The sequence below is a fragment of the Fonsecaea pedrosoi genome (assembly GCF_000835455.1).
Source record: "Fonsecaea pedrosoi CBS 271.37 unplaced genomic scaffold supercont1.5, whole genome shotgun sequence".
Taxonomy (NCBI): Eukaryota; Fungi; Ascomycota; class Eurotiomycetes; order Chaetothyriales; family Herpotrichiellaceae; genus Fonsecaea; species Fonsecaea pedrosoi.
This window is the reverse complement of record NW_013550611.1, coordinates 503,808-522,229: the sequence shown is the minus strand read 5'-3', so window position 1 is coordinate 522,229 and position 18,422 is coordinate 503,808. Positions and strand designations below refer to the sequence as shown.

Genomic DNA, 18,422 nt, shown 5'->3' with positions numbered 1-18,422 from the left:
GAACGATGAGGAAAAGAACATTAGTGAGAAAAAACAAAATAAAACAGCTGGGCTTGAAGCTTGAGAGCCAGTGTATGTGGTGGTGTCACCTGCAAAAAGCGATTCTCACGACGTCATGGAAAAGCATCCAAAACCCCATTACGGGATTCGGTACCTCGTACACAGCAATGGGTCCTAAGGTGGATGGATGATCGGCGGCTTGATCTTTCGCTTCTGGGCCAATTGTTGCCGCAAGTGATTCGTCATATTTGGTTGCTGGACCCCCCGTCCTCTTGATACCAGAGCTACAATGCGAAGAATTGATGTCGACGGGATGACAGCGGGTAGGCTGGAAGGAGACTGAGGTGCATCAGAGCAGCACATGCGTCAACGGCTGCGCTCTAGGAAACAAATTGACCGGCATGGCCCTGTCTTTATCGTTCTACGCTGCTCTGCTACTGTCTTAAGTTTCTCCCGCAACTGCGCCCGGCCAACAGCACTCATTCCCGCTCATCCTCCACAGCAGATCACAAGACACCGCCACACACCCTCTGCTCACTCGCCATCCCACCGTTTAGTCAGAACCACTCGCATGAGCCACACCTTATTCATCGATGTCCTCTCGAACCCTTGAACCCAATTGACAGCCTTGTCTCGATTATCGACATTTCGTTATGAGTGATCTGCAGAAATCTTTTGCACGAGCACGCTTGTCTCATCTCCCTCCAGAGCCCCCGGCCGTTGCAGACGAGCAAGATGAAGAAGACGACGATTTGACCGCTTTGAGACCAGGGTCTCCGAATGATTCTTCTTCCTCGGCCTCTTCAACGTCGTCTACAGGCACTATCGTCCCGTCGCCCAGCCGGAACCTATTCGAGAAGCCCAGAAGGTAACATGAGGGACACAACTCTGTCCAGACTAAGACGGCGGCTCACATACGTGATAGTTCCGTCCAGAAATCCCGTACCGCACCTCTTCCATGGGATGATTTCTTTGCCCAAGACCTCGCTTTCGACCAGAAAACACCATCCGAGACAATCCACCACCACGTCTATCTAACCCCTCCCACCGCTTCGGGTCCGCTCATCGTCACGCATCATGGGGCGGGCTCGTCAGGCTTGTCATTTGCTGTCTTCACTATAGAGTTGCTAAAGATCCTCCCCAGTGCTGGTGTTCTCTCACTAGACGCACGAGGACATGGGCAGACCACCACGACGACTTCATCTGGTGGCTCACCACCGTCTCAAGACCTCAGCCTGACCACTTTAGCGGAGGATGTGGCCTTCGTCGTCAATGCTGTCAAAGCATATATGAAGTGGTCAACCTTGCCAGATATCGTCTTGATCGGACACAGTCTAGGAGGTGCTGTTGTGACCGAAGTGGCCTACGAGAGACTTCTCGGCAACGCATTATTAGCATACGGCGTGCTCGATGTGGTCGAGGGTTCAGCCATGGACGCTCTCAAGAGCATGGATACCTACCTCTCCACGAGACCCAAATCCTTTCCTTCTCTCGCTTCGGGCATTGAGTGGCACACGAAATCTAGGACGATCCGAAACACCACTTCGGCGCGAGTCTCTGTTCCATCACTGCTACATGAATCCAAAACAACCAAAGACACATGGTTCTGGCGCACCGATTTGGCTGCCACCAAACCATTCTGGGAAGACTGGTTTGTCGGCTTGTCGAAGAAGTTTCTGGAGTCTCGGGGTGGCAAGTTGCTCCTCCTGGCAGGGACGGACCGTCTTGATAAGGAGCTTATGATCGGGCAGATGCAAGGTAGGCCATACTGGAGTCAATGCATTTTCTTCTTCAGCTGAATGTGCATAGGGAAATACCAACTTCAAGTCTTTCCGGAGGCTGGTCATTTCATACAAGAAGACCAACCGACCAAAACCGCTCAGATCGTGGCGGACTTTTACAGGAGGAATGATCGCACCGGACTCGTCTTGCCCCCGAAAGTAGACGACCTGATCAAGCAGGGCAAGTTGAAACCAGCTGGCATCAAATGAGTTGACCAAAGGAACATATCTCCATAGGCGTAGACCGACCAAGAGGAATATATACACCCGACAATCTTTACCTCTTCCTCCCCTTCGCCTTTCCACCATTCTTATTCTTCTTCCCCTTGTCCTTGATCATCCGCTTCACCGCCTCCTCGCTGCCCTTTCCCTTCCTCCACATCTTTCCCTCTTTTCTCTCACGCGCATCGTCGAGGCGCTTTTTGTCTTTATTGCTCAACCTTTTCTTCTCTGTCCGCACTTTCACGACTCCCACCCCGTCTGGGCCGTTCAATTCCATCCGCCCCTTGTTCTTGGCATCGCGCTTCTCTTTCTCAGTTTCGAACCAGGTCCGCTTTGGCCGAGCCATGATTTCGGACTCGTGCTTGATGAGGTTCTCTCCACGCTTAATCTCGGCTTCGGTAGCGGCAATTTGTTTTTGCTCTTTCTCTTCTTTTAGTATCTCTTCGATCTCCGAGTCTAGGTCGTCGAGTCGCTGATGCATAGCGTCGACCTCTTGAATATCCATGACACGGGACACAACTTTCGCGCCTTGTTGTCGGGCGCTCTTCACCGCAGCCTTGACGACCTTCCGATCAGGTTCTGCGGCGATTGTACAAGCACACCCCGAGCGGCCTGCTCTTGCCGTACGACCCACGCGATGTAGATAGATCTCATGAGTCTGTGGTGCTTCGTAGTTGATAACAGTCATGACGTTTTTGATGTCCAGACCTCGACTAGCGAGATCCGTGGCGAGGAGGTGTGTTGTCTTGCCGTCTCGGAACGCATTGACTGCGCTGATGCGTTGTTCTTGCGTCATGCTTCCATGTAGTTCGCCAGCCTTTAGGCCCAGTAAACCAAAGACGACTCGCACACGATGGGCTTCTTTCTTTTGACGAAAGAAGACTATGGTGCGCTCGGTGAAGAAGTTCTGGCACAGCACGCACAGGGTAGCAAGGCGTAAACCCTCTCGTCCTTGGCGCAAGCGGACGAATTCTTGGACGAGCCCTGCTGTCGTGGACTTCTTTGCGTCTACAGACAAACGGATGGGGCGATTCATACCGACTCTTACTAGCTTGTCCACACTGTCGGTCATGGTAGCGGAGAAAAGCATCGTCTGCCTTCCTTTGGGGATGGTCCGTAGAATCTCGTTCAGCTCGTCCTCAAATCCGGTTTCGAGCATCCGATCGGCTTCGTCCAGCACGAGGATTTCGATGCTCTCGACGTTGAAGCTCGCCGAGTTGCGCATGTGGTCGATAAATCTACCTGGCGTGGCGATGACGACGTCGGGCCGCTTTTTCAGAATCGTTTCTTGTTCGCGCAGGGAGAAGCCACCTACGACTTGGGCGAAGGTGATGTCTGTGAAGCGAGCTAGAGCGGTGGCGACACTGTAGCATTGGACTGCAAGTTCGCGGGTTGGCATGAGGATGGCGACTCGTGTTGTAGGCACTTTTCTAGGCCGGTACAGTAAGCGCTCAAGGATAGGGAGGAGGAAAGCTGCAGTCTTGCCCGAGCCCGTCACGGCAGACCCAACGACATCCAAACCTTGAAGGGCAACAGGAATGGCTCGGACTTGGATGGGTGTTGGGGTGGTGAATGAGAGCGCGGCTAAGCCCCGAAGGATAGGCCTTGATAGGGAGAACTGCTGGAACGAGGATGCGGACTTGATATCGGGGTGCTTGTTCTCGGGAGCAAAGAACGCAGCGCGTTTGGCCTTTTCGTCAGGGTCGTCCGAGACAGACGTCTGCGACTCAGCATCGGACTGATCAGAGGCCAAATCATCGTCGGGGTGGGCAATGGGAGACGCCACGGAGTCGCTATCGGAAGCACTGTCGCCATCCTCCTCCTCCTCTTCTTCATCCACTTCCTCGTCTTCAGATTGAGCATCTGCACCGAAAGTATCTGGAGCAAGAAGTTCATCGTCTTCAAAATCCGGGATATCGACGTCGTCCTTGTCACTCCCTTGTTCCTCATCTGGCTCTTCTGGAGTCTCTTTTACTTTCTTAGACGCGATGGATGTTGTCTTCTTCTGTGCGCGACGAGCAATGATGGCGTCAATATCGACACCTTTCTTCTTTTGCTCTCGTTCTTTTGTGGTTATGTTATCCTCGCCCCATCCGTCGAATTCTTCGAGGTCCTGCACATGATTCGCTCCGATATCAAACTCGAAATCGGGGTCGAGGGCACCATCTTGGACACCTGTTTCTTCGTCGCTTTCCGGATTGTCGCTTGACACATTGTGATCATCGTCTTGAACTCCCCCTTTGACCTTCTGCTTCTTGTTCTTGCGGGTATGGTTCTTTTCCTCCCGTTTCCGCTTGGTACTCGTGCGGGGCTCTACCGCATCCGAGTCATCTGTATCAGGCTCACTAGCAGGCAGCTCCTCGTTATCAGAGATTGTGAGGACGAATTCGTCCTCGTCTATAGCACGGGTCATTGTAGGGTAGGTTTGGAGACTGTGGCTGCGGTCGACGAAATGACCTGCACGGCGAAGTTTTGACTGCAACTTTTTTTTTGGTGAATGACTGGCAGAATCTCCCAAGGCGGTGAAGGAAACCAGCACCAGCCACCAGCCTCACCATTTCCCTGACAAACCACCAACTACCTAAATCAGCTCGTCCATCCACTCTACATATTCTACCGGTGTTTTCAGAGGGTTCGAATCGATACATAAAAATGCATGCCCGGTCAACTGCCTTCAGTGCATACGAGATGTTTTGAGGCACATCCCATGTATAGCAGCAGAGAAACCTACGTTGTACTGGCCGCAAGGACCTAGTCGACCAGAGAGACGGTTTGCGGTTTCCGTCCATATCCTATTGTATTTTATGATCTGGGAGCATTAGAGATACCGAGGGCCGTCGGTCGTTCAACGCCCTCGTAATGATGACAAGATCGTTGGGTCCATACGGGGCGGGCCTGACTTTAGAGGTGAGCAAGTCTCAAATCCAAATCTCCATTCACATGTGAGTCTATGCTTGCTACAAAGCCTTGGAGAAACCTTTAGCAGAGTTCGAGGACATCTGTCCCTTTCCCACCGCAAGTTTGTGTTGGGGTGTAAGGCCTGGGAAGCGGAAAGATGATGCAAGACGAGCAGAAATGACAGCTGTTGCTGTCCAGTCAGAGCCCTATTTGACATGTTTCTCCTGGTGCAAACAGCCGTCCATTTGGCAGTTGTACCCAGTACATTGCGCGGACTCGGGCTCCGAATATTCCCACGGATTCCTATCGATTTTCGTGAGCCTATACGAGTACATACACCATCGCTATGGAGACATCAAATACGTCTGATGTATCAGTCCACATTAACCTGAAACATGGCGAAAGTCAAGCCCTGATGGAGTCGGCAGTCAGTCCCATATATATACAAGTATTATTCAGCCCACGAGTACGTGGACATGCACGGTTGCCTCCGGAAGTCTGAAGGACTGTCTGTCGTGTAACGGGATCCAGGGATCCAGGGTTTGGAGTTCTGGAAAGGTGGCTTGCAGTAGCTTCATGATGGCATCCCTGTTCACCAAGACTGCCATTGTCACCGCTTCTTTGAACGCATCGAGAAGTCACATTGACCCGGTGGCATTGTGGATGCAGTTTGCTTGAAAATCGGGCCGGCACGGTCGCGCTGAGGACATCTAGAATTTAGCCTTGCGAGTGTCGCCTACACAGACTGCAGATCACGAATTTCACCATGAATGATCGCTAAGGCTGGATCTTCACGACGTCTAGAACACATCTCTCTGAAGAGGCCGAGTTGGAGAAGCCCAGCCTCTTTTGACACTGGCGAGCCGCAAGAGCCACACTCGATGCGTCCAGGCGGGTCCAGCTGAGGTGATCGAAAAGATTCGCCGACTCCCCTGCTCAAAGACACATGGGGGAAAGATCAATGATGGAGGGGAAATGGCTCACGGCTATTGCGCTTCGCCCGTTCGTATCGTTGCTCCGTCTGAGCACATTGAGACTACGGGTTGACTGGCGGAGACGGCCCACGAATCCAAGACAGAGAAGCAATGACAGGATCTCTTGCATTTCCGCTCTTTGCTGCTAGACTTTCAGCAAAGGGTTCTCTGGGTACACAATATGGACAAATGCAGCACAAGCCAACGCCACAAGAGGCTCGGAAGTCCCCACTGTCGCAGACGGGATGCCGGGTAAAGAAAGGTTCGAAGAGAGCCTGCGAGAAGGTGGGTAGAGTGATAGATTGATAGGAATGAATCTACAGGGCTGTCCCATGTCACCGGCGTGGCATGCCATGGCGGAACCGGGGTCCTTTTTTCTTTCATTATTGCAGGTTAAGATTTCTAGAGGATGGTGGTGACGGGAGGATGATGAGGCCTTCCTCTTCCCCTCTTCCCCCTTTGAGAGCTCAACATCCACCCCACCATACTGTAGGGTTTGCTTCCAAAAGAGACTCGAACAGCCCACGCTTCCTCAGCCCCTCCTAGGACACGTCGAGTTATCAGCCTCCCCATCGCCCGCCTGCCTACTCCGACTCCAGTAGGGTTATCGTGGATTATCCCTCAAACGTTATCTTCCAGACCATCCCACTCCCTCTCACCCACGGGTTCTAGCGTCCTCGATCGGGATACTCCAAGCCTGGAATGGAGGACCCTGAGAACCTATCCCCATTCTCCTTTCTCTCGGATCGGGTACCTAGCAGCACCTGCAAATCACGGCAGTACACATGCCACGGCCGTGTTTAGTCAAGCTCGCCTCTGTTGGTTGAACCTTGGTGAGGGATCCCGAGTGGATCGCTTGTGGACACACCGCTGTGCAGAAGAGAAGGAGAGACAGAAAACAAAAAAAAGTCGCCTGGCTTAACGGCCTGTTACTGGGCCCTACACCTGCTGGAGCTGCTGGGCCTAAGCAAGCCAAAGCGAGGGTTTGTCGGCTGCAATCACGTCAGTTCCGGCCGCGCAGGCTGACTGCTCTTTGTAACATAACACCACATGCAACCGACAGCCAGGCCTGTCACTAAGCTGGCTTGTTTGTTGAACCCGTCTGCTTGCTCCCTACTTGCTCCCTACCCTACTTGCTAGTGCTGGATACGCTCGGAGGCCACAGGCGACTGTGGAATAGCGCCGCCAGCTACACCTGGAATTCCCACCAGATCCCTCTCGAACGGTGGACGGCCCTTGCATGCGCAACTGATTCGTCCTGCGCCCTCGTTCTGGTGCCACGGCTCTTTGTTGTCATCTTTTTTTTTTCCTCGCTCGCTCGTACCCATATTTATCCTATCATCCCGCCTTCTCTCTGACTGTCTTTCTTCTCAGCATGACCCTTTCTGCAGACACTGATTGCAGTCATGGCACCGCGCGACCAGAGCCCAATGCCACCGCCTCCAGTATGTTGTCCCTCAAGTCTCCGACTAAAAGTGAAAAGTAGCGGAAGGGGGAAATATTTCGTTTCAGCCTTGCTAATCCATGACTAGCCTCCCAACTCACCCGTTCTCAAACGTTGTCGGAATTGAAAACGCGTATCAAGGCGGGCCTCAAGACGTATCCCGACTTTCCAAAGGTAAGAAAGGACTTCACATCACCCCATTGCTTCTGAAAGTATTGTTGCTAAGTGGGTTGGTGCAGAAAGGCATCCTCTTCGAAGACATCCTCCCACTCTTCGCCTCTCATACTCTCCATGAGGACTTGATTCGAGCATTCGAGCTGCAGATTGCCGAATCACTCGGTCCACACAATATTCCTGATGTGATTGTCGGTCTCGACGCGAGGGGTTTCCTCATCGGACCGACATTAGCCTTACGATTCGGAGCCGGGTTTGTTCCTGTCAGAAAAGCAGGCAAACTCCCGGGCGAGATCGAAACAGCAGAGTATCAGAAGGAATATGGCACCGACACCTTTGCCATGCAGACTTCCGCCATTCAACCTGGCCAGAAAGTCCTTGTGGTTGACGATCTGATCGCCACAGGTGGTTCGGCAGCTGCAGCAGGGACACTGGTTGAGAAATGTGGAGGACAGCTGCTCGGATATATCTTCATTATTGAACTCACCTTCCTCAACGGTCGAGACAAGCTCAATGCTCCGGTTTTCACACTCCTCGAGAGTCAAGAAGACTGACCAGAGAGCGATTTGACCATGAAGCATGTCACGACTCGAGACGGCCGTTTTGGCCAGGTCGACAGACGATTCCTCAACAGCCTTCTCGGATCCAATTCGACTATACACTACTCCAGTATTCCCTATGTGTTGTCCGATGTCCCCTGGCTCGGCAGTACACTCATATGTCAAACGAGCAAATAATTCTCCTCGGTTTGCGCCCGAGCGAGAGCCAAAATTCTTTGTTTCCGGCGTTTTCGTTGGAAGATTCAAATACGTTACTGATGAAATGCTTACCAACCGACCTTAATATCTACAATCCGGTCGAATCGAGGCTCTATGCGATGATGCTTCGATCCTTGTTCAAGTGATAAGTCAACGGTAAATTTGCCTTGTGTCGGACAGTGTTCCGAGGTGAAGGTTGTTCTGGGAAGTGCTCAGCACGAGGTGATAAGATATCAATTACTCCAGGGAGATACGAGTGAAGAACACCGTTTTGAGAGACCTCGAGTCTCTTTCGCGTCGCGAAGCGGTGAGAGGCGCATCGTTGACGCAAGTTCACGATACGAAGTTTGGTGCTTTCTCTCTGTCAGGGCGTTATGGCAGAATCGCTAGAAGATAGATCCCAAAAGCATCTTCAATGATATCAATAAACATGTAAGCAGTTGAAACATCAGGTTCGGAAGCCGTTCCCTTCTTCTTCACGGATTTATGCTAGTTTAGCGGTCTAGGTTGGTATATACTCTGTCTAAGCATTGCTCTATCCGCCCAACCTAGCTTCCTAGGTATCTAGAGGCATGTAAGGGGGGGGGGGGGGGTTAACAGTAGTGTAGTAATTGCCCTTCACAGTTGACGGGATGGTGCCCCAGCAAACGGCGGGACCATCTTCGATCGTTGGAGCTGGAGCGTGCGACTCGATGCCCACCAGATGCTCAATCTCGATCCCCACATGCGGCACCTGCAACCACCAACCACACACTACGAGGGCCATGTTTCGGAATCGTCTGAGACTGCGTTGCGCTTCTGGCGCTCAATCCTCAACCTCATTGTTGTTATCCCTGGGTTCCCCGGCCTTTGCATGCTTCTGTTGTCGCTCGCTTAGTCTGTCATTTTTCTTTTCAAACGGTTCCTGCGACACTGCCTTCAGCATCCAACGCCTCGGTCTGTTTCCAGACCCCGTCTGGTTCCTCGTCTTTTCGCGCCAAAATCTCAGGGACCGGCCAATACATGAAGGGTTGCAGATATGTCGGGCATCCCTGCATTGGAAGATGCCCTGCGCAAGCTCGACGAAGAGCTGGAGGAAGGAGACATCACCCGCAAAGGCTATGAAAAGAGACGGACCCTTATTCTTTCGCAGTACATCAGTTCTCCCCCACCGGGCGTACAATCGCAAACTCAATCCCAGTCACGAGGACTTCGCGTACACTCCCCTGACGACAGCGATCATCCTGCCTCTAATGAAGATTCCAGAGCCGCCTCACTTGCTGCCCTCACCGGTCGACCGGTGGGCAGTCTCTCGAGAAACGGGACCATGACCGAGGGCCATCCCAGTATGAGCGGGCATGCCTCTGTGCTCAGGGACGAATATAACGCGCCCAGGAGGAGCATTACTCCCCAAAGTCTGGTTCAGCGCTTTCAAGAGAGGGAAACGGGAAGTCTACAACAGGGTTCGATGTCGGGTTCCTCGTTCGATGGCCGGCGCGAAACCTTCCTGACTGCCAACGATCAGTCCCGCACGGAGACGCTGCTGAGCCAGAACTACGCCTTTAATCCTGATACCCAGCCGAACTATGGCGGCATGGACACTCGCAACTCAACCATGCTGGACTCGCAGCAGGGCTATTTCTCGGATTTTGCTGGCCAACAACGAGAAGACCATCAAGAGAATTATGGAGGCAATGTACACAGATATTCTCAGGGTGAGGTAACTTCACCCACCGCTCAGGTAGCGCCGCCATTTCTTGGTGCTGGCGAGCTTGCCGGGGGTGCGGCTATCCACCAGATGCCTCTTGAACCTCGCGAAGTGCCGTTCGCTATTTGTGACCCTCACGATTCACATATCGAGATGTCCAGGTTCGAGAACATCGCCGCCGTCCTCAGACACAGAGCAAAGACAAATCCTAAACAGGCGGCCTACTGGGTGTTGGATCAAAAGGGTAAAGAGCTCGTCTCCATCACTTGGGAGAAGTTATGTAGCCGGGCGGAAAAGGTGGCCCAGGTCATTCGCGACAAAAGCAGTCTTTATAAGGGGGACCGAGTCGCGCTGATCTACACCGAGAACGAAATCATCGAGTTTGCGGTGGCACTTCTCGGCTGCTTTATCGCTGGTGTGGTGGCTGTACCGATCAACGATCTCAAAAACTATGCCAGATTAAACGTTGTGTTGACATCCACACAAGCACACCTTGCTCTGACTACGGAAGCCAACCTGAAGAATTTCCAGCGAGACATCACTGCCGCCAAGCTGAACTGGCCGCGCGGAGTGGAATGGTGGAAGACGAACGAATTCGGCAGCTATCATCCTAAGAAGAAAGGAGAGGAAGCTCCCCTGGTAGTGCCGGATCTTGCCTATATTGAGTTCTCTATGGCACCTACAGGCGACCTCCGCGGCGTCGTGATGAGTCACAAGACAATCATGCACCAAATGGCGACACTCAGTGCAATGATAACGTCGGCCACAAGCAATACCAAAGCCGATACCTTCAATCCTTCTTTGCGCGACAAACAGGGTCATTTAATTACCGGCTCGAGACATGGCGAAACAATTCTCAGCTACCTTGATCCGAGACAGAGCATTGGGATGATCCTTGGTGTCTTGTTGAACATTTATGGTGGACACACCGTGATCTATATTGACCAACGAACCATCGAGACACCTGGCCTGTATGCGAACCTCATCACAAAGTACAAAACAACGTTGCTCGTCGCAGATTATCCCGGATTGAAACGTGCCGTGTACAACTACCAGGCCGACCCGATGACGACGAGGAACTTCAAGCGCAACTTCGAACCCAACTTTTCAAGCGTGAAGCTATGTATGATCGACACCTTGACTGTTGACGTCGAGTTCCACGAACTACTCGCTGATCGTTGGCTCAAGCCGCTCCGCAATCCCCGAGCGAGGGAGATTGTGGCACCCATGCTCTGCTTGCCTGAACATGGTGGAATGGTGATCAGCATGAGAGACTGGCTGGGAGGAGAGGAACGCATGGGCTGCTCGCTAAACCACGAGATGGGCCGTGAACACGAAGCGGAGGAGAAGAAGGAAGAACAAAACGCAATTACAAAGTCCAGCTTTGGCAGCAGCCTCATCGGTGGCGGAACCAAGCCTTCCAAAGAACGCTCGACGGAAGACTTGGGAGAAGTCCTGCTGGAAAAAGAAGCTCTGAAAACGAACGACATCGTAGTGCTAGCTATGGGCGCCGAAGCGAGAACCAAGGCCAGCTCCTTTCCAAACGCCGTTAGATGCGGAGCCTTTGGATATCCTATTCCTGACGCCACTCTTGCGGTGGTCGATCCCGAGTCAGGCCTGCTCTGCGCACCAAACTCGATAGGTGAGATTTGGGTCGACTCTCCGTCTCTCTCGGGAGGCTTTTGGGCTCTGCCAAAGCATACCGAAACCATCTTTCATGCTCGACCCTTCTGCTTTAAGGAAGGTAATCCAACGCCAACCGCCATCGACCCCGAGTTTCTACGCACTGGCTTGCTCGGATGTGTCATAGAAGGCAAGATCTACGTCTTGGGACTGTATGAGGATCGACTCCGACAACGGGTTGAGTGGGTCGAACACGGTCTGGCGGTGCAGGAACATCGCTATTTCTTTGTCCAGCATCTGATCCTCAGCATCATGAGAAATGTCCCAAAGATACACGACTGCTCCGCTTTTGACTGTTTTGTGAACGATGAACATCTTCCTATTGTTCTTTTGGAATCGCCCTCGGCATCAACGGCTCCATTATCCTCGGGTGGCCCACCACAGCAGCTTGATATTGCATTGCTCGATTCTTTGGCCGAGAAAACGATGGACGTACTGTATCAAGAGCATCACCTGCGAGTATACTGCGTCCTGATTACAGCGCCTGGAATTCTACCGCGCGTAACCAAGAACGGGCGGCGAGAGATTGGTAATATGCTCTGTCGCAAAGAATTCGACAATGGAGCACTACCTTGTGTCCACGTCAAATTCGGTGTCGAGCGGGCAGTGAAAAACCTTCCCGTGGGGGAGGACATCAATGGCGGCATCTGGTCTGCCAATTCAAGTGCCGCAAGAAACGAACTCCTGTACGGCCAGGAGACCCAGTGGTCGGGCGTCGATCCTCGCGAGGTCGTTATCGATGATAGAACGTCGACGGCCCTCAGTAACTTCACAAATATTTTCGACCTGATGCAATGGCGGGTGGCCCGACAAGCCGACGAACTTGCGTACTGTACCATCGATGGGCGAGGAAAAGAAGGTAAAGGCCTGACATGGAAAAAATTTGACCATAGGGTGGCAGCCGTCGCCTTGTACCTACGGAACAAGGTTAAGGTGAAGCCCAGCGATCATCTTATCTTGATGTACACTCACTCGGAAGACTATGTTTTTGCGATATACGCGTGTATGGTTTTAGGAGCCATCGCTATTCCTGTTGCTCCTCTGGACGCCAACAGGCTTTCAGAAGATGCTCCAGCATTCCTTCACATCGTGGCGGATATGGGTGTCAAGGCCGTCTTGTGCAATACAGATGTCGACCATCTGTTCAAGCAGAAGATTGTCTCACAGCACCTCAAACAATCGGCGCAATACCTGAAAACGCATATTCCAAGCGTCTATAATACAGCGAAACCGGCGAAGCAGTCTCATGGCTGCCGAGAACTCGGGTTGACGATAAATCGTTCTTGGATATCTCCGACGAATCCGGTGATCATCTGGACGTATTGGACTCCAGATCAGCGTCGAGTCTCTGTTCAACCCGGCCATGATACCATTTTGGGCATGTGCAAGGTCCAGAAAGAGACATGTCAAATGACAAGCTCCAAACCGGTGCTTGCGTGCGTGCGAAGTACGATCGGCATAGGGTTCCTTCATACCGTTCTGATGGGCGTATACAATGGCAGCACCACTTATCTGATCTCGCCGCTGGACTATGCGCAGAATCCTGGCTCCCTGTTTCAGGCATTGTCCCGGTATAAAGTCAAGGATACTTATGCAACCAGCCAAATGCTGGATTTCGCCATGGGGCACGTCGTGGGCAAAGGGTTTTCTCTGCATGAGTTGAAGAATCTGATGGTGACGACCGAATCGAGACCTCGTCTTGACTTATTCTCGAAGGCGAGGCTACATTTCGCGCAGACAGGCCTCGAAAGGACGGCCATCAACACGATCTACGCTCATGTGCTCAACCCCATGATTGCGTCTCGCAGCTACATGTCAATTGAGCCGATCGAGCTCTGGCTTGATGTGCGCGCATTGAGAAGAGGGCTCATCTATCCGGTTGACCCTGACACTGATCCAACCGCTCTATGCGTTCAAGATTCGGGCATGGTACCCGTGTCTACCCGCATTGCGGTCGTCAATCCCGAAACTTGCCAACTGTGCCATGTGGGAGAATTTGGCGAAATCTGGGTTCAATCCGAAGCCTGCGCCAAGTCATTCTACATGTCGAAGCAGGTATTTGATGAAGAAAGGTTCAACGGACGTATCTTGGGTGGGGATCCAAATGCAACCTATGTCCGAACTGGGGATCTAGGATTTCTGCACAACGTCACCAGACCTATTGGACCGGGCGGGCAGCCTGTGGAGATGCAAATATTGTTCGTGTTGGGCAGCATCGGCGAGACGTTTGAAGTCAATGGGCTTAATCATTTTCCGATCGACATCGAGAGCACTATTGAAAAGTGTCATCGGAACATTACTCCTGGTGGGTGTGCGGTCTTTCAGGCCGGGGGCATGGTTGTTGTCTTGGTGGAAGTCTTCCGGAAATCATACCTGGCATCTATTGTCCCGGTCATTGTTAATGCCGTTCTTCACGAGCATCAAATCGTTGTCGACATTGTGGCATTTGTTGGTGACGGCGATTTCCCCCGAAGTCGATTGTCGGAGAAGCAGAGAGGCAAGATTCTGGCCTCATGGGTAACGAGGAAATTGCGTACCATCGCCCAGTTTGGCATTCGAGACGGCGAGGGCCCAGAAGGGCAGATGTCTACAGCACCCGGCGAGCGCAAAGCTCCTAGTATGATGAGTAAAACGCTATCAGTGAATCAGCAAGACCAGCGACGAGCTTCGATTGCCTCCGAGTTCAGGGGAAACGCCCAGGGGGATCGAGTGTCCAGCCGATCGAGCATCGTGCCCGAGCTTCCCTTCACGTTGCCACCGAACCATTATCAGATTGACCCAACGGGACTGTATGATCCTGCTGCGTCCGATGGCAACCAGACCGGAGTGTCGCTGAGCGACAAGCCTTATACTCTTCCGGAGGGGATAGTTGAAATGCCAAGCACCAACTTCGACGATATGGACGAGAGATCCAATCCCTACCTGACGGACGAAAAGTTCTTCGACCCAAATGCTGACCCAGATCAGCAACTTGACGATTATACTCCTCAAGGGTCACGACTTGACCTTTCACAAGGACGACCACCTAAGCTGTCTGTGGTCAACCCGAATGAATACTCAATACACGGTAGCAACGAAAACACGCCCACGTCGTACACGGCTACTGCCACGCCGACGTCAGCCATTCCGAGCGCATTGAAAACACCCGTGGAGCAAGGGCAGGACAGTCCGTACGAAGACCAAGGTAATCCATTCCGAAACTCGATTCCGGCGTCAGTGCCCAGCTTTGATTTTATCACCCACGCTTTCTCCTCGTCGTCGGCTGCGACGAGAAATCCCGTGTCGGCACGAGATCAAATGGCCGGCGCCAGCGCCGCGTTCAACAATGTCACCTCCCCCATGCCAGCCAGTCCGACTGCTACAGGTGGCCGTGCACTGCTTCCCAGCCAACAAGCCCGATACCCCAACTACGGGGCGAATGTCAAACCCCAGCCTGTACGACAGGCGAGCGACCATTCTTATGAGGTCAAGGATCTGCCACAGGAGGCTTTGACATATGCTGCTTCGACATACAGCCGAAGATCTGGGTCGTCGACATACCAGGGCGACCAGAATCAGGATTCCAGCTCGCTACATCCCAGTGAAGGGCAACAGAGCGCGGGCATGCGTAGCTATCCGCCAAGCATCCGGAGGAGGTATGACGGGAGTGCGTACGATGGAGTTGATTACTAAATGACATCTGGGCAGGTGACGCTAGGGGTGTTGGTCAATTGTGATATAGTGTGTGACTTATGGTACTATTGGATAAAGGACAGTAAAAGTTTGGTGACCAAGGACGACCCGAAATGATAATGTTGTATGACCATGAACAGTATGCCAGGCATTGTGAGTCAGAGATTATGTGTACAAGCAAGACTCCGGATCTCGCATGTACCTAGGTAACTGGCATTGCTGGATATCGGGTATCTGGATCTGGATATCTGGGTATATGACATAATTGACAGTGACAAGGCTGCCAAGGCCGACTTGGAGTTCTCAGCGAGCACGTGACAGGGCCAAATCCAGCGAGGAGCCAAGGGCTCCACGGGGCTTTCAGCCTCGTCGTCAGACCAACTCATTAATCCTTCTTTTCCCCCGCATGTTCGCAGCCCAAATCGCATTGCCGCGGCACGACTCGCCCCCCAAAACCAACGGTTGCACGGGCGGGGAACTCGCTTGAACGAAAAAGAACCCCCGCTTCTCCGAGAGTAGAGAAGGATCGGATGTGGCATTTTAAAGGGGAGGGGGAACGGGCAATGGTTGAGGGAAGCGGAAAACAAAAAACGAGGAGAAGCAAGTCTCATGACGATTTCGATCGAGACGACAGCAGCCCACATTCTCACCTTCATATAATCTACGTTTTACGTCTCGACATTCGACATCCCAGGCACGTCAAGATCCCTTTAAGCGACTAGGCTTCGTCCCAGAGCAGTAACAAGCATTGCAGTTTTGCATCCCGGAGAACGACTTGCTCGGCTCTTCTCAAGCTATTTCCCTTTTCTCCCCACCTCCTCCCCCTCGCATTAGATCCGATCCTAGGTTCACTCGACTTTGATCTACGTCGAAGGCAATTCTCACACCCGGCAAGCACGACAGTGAGCGAAAGCTGAAGCAGGAGAAGCTAAGAGAGAACCCCTCGTCGCCATTCCCCAAAATGCCTCCAGCTACAATGCGTGCCGTCGTCCTGAAGGGTGACTTCCATGTAAGTAGGCAAGAAACCAATCACTGCTTCTTTTGCAAGCCTTGGCTCGATCAACGACCAGAAAAGGTCGCTTTCCCGGAAGCGGCTTTGGGGATCTCTTTGCCTTGTCAGAACATTTTTCCTCCATGGGATTCGAGGGTCCTTGGCTGGATCTGGATCTACTGCCTGCCTCCAAAATGTGTTGTTCAACTCGCGGGCGAAAGCCGAAAACCTGACTGGTATTGATGTTTCGTTTCTCGCGTTGTAGGTCGAGGTGGAAGACAGACCTACCCCGAAGGTCCAGAAGCCGACCGACGCCGTGCTCAAGGTCACTTCGACTGCTCTATGCGTAAGTGATTCCTACCCGCCATTCCTCTTTTGAACCCACGATCGTCTTCATATTGAACATCTCTCTCGCATTTCTTTTTAGGGCTCGGACCTCCATTTCTACCGAGGCCATCTGAAGTGCCCGCCAAACTTCATCTGCGGTCACGAGTTTGTGGGGACCATTGCCGAGAAAGGCGACGCCGTCACCAACTTCAACATTGGCGACAAGGTCGTGGTTCCCTTCTACACGGCCTGTCAGGAATGCTACTACTGCGTGCGCGGACAGGCCAGTCGGTGCAGCAAAGGCGAGTTGTTTGGTAACTCGGTCCCGGCCAACGCGATCGATGGCGGACAAGCCGAGTACGTGAGGGTGCCGTTGGCGAATACTACTCTGGTCAAAGCTCCGCCTGGTGAGTATTCTCTCTCCCTCTTTGAGCACCAGCTGTTCTTTTCTTTCCTTGAAAAGCGAGCTTTTCTCATTGACGTGTGTATCATCACCACAGGAATTCCTGAGGAGATGCTCGTTCTCATGGCCGACATCTTCCCCACGGGGTACTTCGCGGCACAGCGCTTCCTGAAGAACCTCCCGCAGCGTGACCGCGACGAGTTCACGACGGTGGTGATCGGGTGCGGGCCCGTGGGTATCTGCGCCATTACGTGCGCGCTGACCATGGTCAAGACGGTGTACGCGATTGACTCGATCCCGGAACGACTGGCCGAGGCGGAGAAGATTGGGGCAATCCCGATCAACCTGAACGACAATCCAGTGGAGAAGATCAAGGCGGCCAGCGGCGGACGCGGAGCCGACGTGGTGCTCGAGGTGGTGGGCCACGCCGACGCCTTCATGCTAGCCTTTGACATGATCCGGCCGTTTGGCCAGATCTCGTCCATCGGCGTGCACACGGAGACGATCCCGCTCAACGGCCTGCTGTGCTACGGCAAGAACGTCACCATGGCCTTTGGCCGCTGCCCCGTGCGCAGCATCTTTGAGGACGCACTCGACATCCTGGTCAAGGAGCAGAAAAAGGTCGCCTTCCTGTGCGGCCGCACCATGTCCCTCGAGGACGCGCCCCAGGCCTACAAGGACTTTGAGGCCCGCAAGGTCCATAAGATTGTCTTCAAGATGCCCGGCGAGCAGACTGGCCAGTCCATTGCGGACAAGGTGTAAAAGAAAAGTTCTGAGGAGGTGTATGACGCGGAGGCTATTAATACCATGGGCGTATTGACAACACAAGAACCTCCCCTGTCGCCACCACTATTGATTACTTTGGGTCTCGAGATGTATGTACGCCCGGTAGCTATGGTATTCTACGTATGCCCCCGTCTGCAAAGGCTTCTAAACAAGCAACTTGCTTGCCTTGTAGTCTCGAATTCCACTACTCGTAGTGCCCTATTGCCTTTTTCTTTTACCGCTGAATAATCCTGTCACATAAGGTCGATATCTACGGTTCCCGACTGGCTTTACAGACCTGGCACCCTGGCACCTCCTGCTTGGTACTCGGAAACATGTGTATCCGGGTACAGTACACGGATAGATAGGCGAAGACCGAGTCAAGCCCAAGGTCAACTTGCATACTGGTGAGGCTCAAATCGAACATGGATCCCACGGAGCATCGGATTTGTTCATCCCGTCACTTGCATCCCTTTGTCCGTTTGCGCTCCAACTAGCGTCCCTGCGTGGAAGGAGACCACGAATCAAACCAGGAGCCCCCAGCACGTCGGTGGTGCTGCGACCGCTGCCGTCGCCGTCGTCGCGCTAACCCAAGGCTTCTGCTCAAGTTACACAGAAAGGTCCAGTGAGTCTGCGTTGGCCT

General features: G+C 52.9%; 5 protein-coding genes across 5 annotated transcripts; 4 read left to right on the top strand and 1 right to left on the bottom strand.

Annotated features, from left to right (window-relative positions):
- Nucleotides 1-653: 653 nt before the first annotated feature.
- On the top strand, nt 654-1,991 carry Z517_07657 (uncharacterized protein; the record flags this gene model as incomplete). The annotated part of the gene is made up of 3 exons (XM_013426178.1): nt 654-868; nt 926-1,758; nt 1,810-1,991. The coding sequence occupies 3 exons, from the start codon at nt 654-656 to the stop codon at nt 1,989-1,991; spliced, it is 1,230 nt and encodes a 409-aa protein (XP_013281632.1).
- A 67-nt stretch (nt 1,992-2,058) lies between these two features.
- Z517_07656 (uncharacterized protein) lies at nt 2,059-4,416 on the bottom strand (the record flags this gene model as incomplete). Its single annotated transcript, XM_013426177.1, has 1 exon — nt 2,059-4,416. One exon carries the CDS (start codon nt 4,414-4,416, stop codon nt 2,059-2,061), a length of 2,358 nt encoding a protein of 785 aa, XP_013281631.1.
- A 2,834-nt stretch (nt 4,417-7,250) lies between these two features.
- Nucleotides 7,251-8,047, top strand: Z517_07655 (adenine phosphoribosyltransferase; the record flags this gene model as incomplete). The annotated part of the gene is made up of 3 exons (XM_013426176.1): nt 7,251-7,320; nt 7,408-7,493; nt 7,559-8,047. The coding sequence occupies 3 exons, from the start codon at nt 7,251-7,253 to the stop codon at nt 8,045-8,047; spliced, it is 645 nt and encodes a 214-aa protein (XP_013281630.1).
- Nucleotides 8,048-9,269: 1,222 nt separating this feature from the next.
- Z517_07654 (uncharacterized protein) lies at nt 9,270-15,293 on the top strand (the record flags this gene model as incomplete). The annotated part of the gene is made up of 1 exon (XM_013426175.1): nt 9,270-15,293. One exon carries the CDS (start codon nt 9,270-9,272, stop codon nt 15,291-15,293), a length of 6,024 nt encoding a protein of 2,007 aa, XP_013281629.1.
- Nucleotides 15,294-16,254: 961 nt separating this feature from the next.
- On the top strand, nt 16,255-17,776 carry Z517_07653 (uncharacterized protein; the record flags this gene model as incomplete). The annotated part of the gene is made up of 3 exons (XM_013426174.1): nt 16,255-16,302; nt 16,550-16,630; nt 16,712-17,776. The coding sequence occupies 3 exons, from the start codon at nt 16,255-16,257 to the stop codon at nt 17,774-17,776; spliced, it is 1,194 nt and encodes a 397-aa protein (XP_013281628.1).
- Between the last annotated feature and the right edge of the window lie 646 nt (nt 17,777-18,422).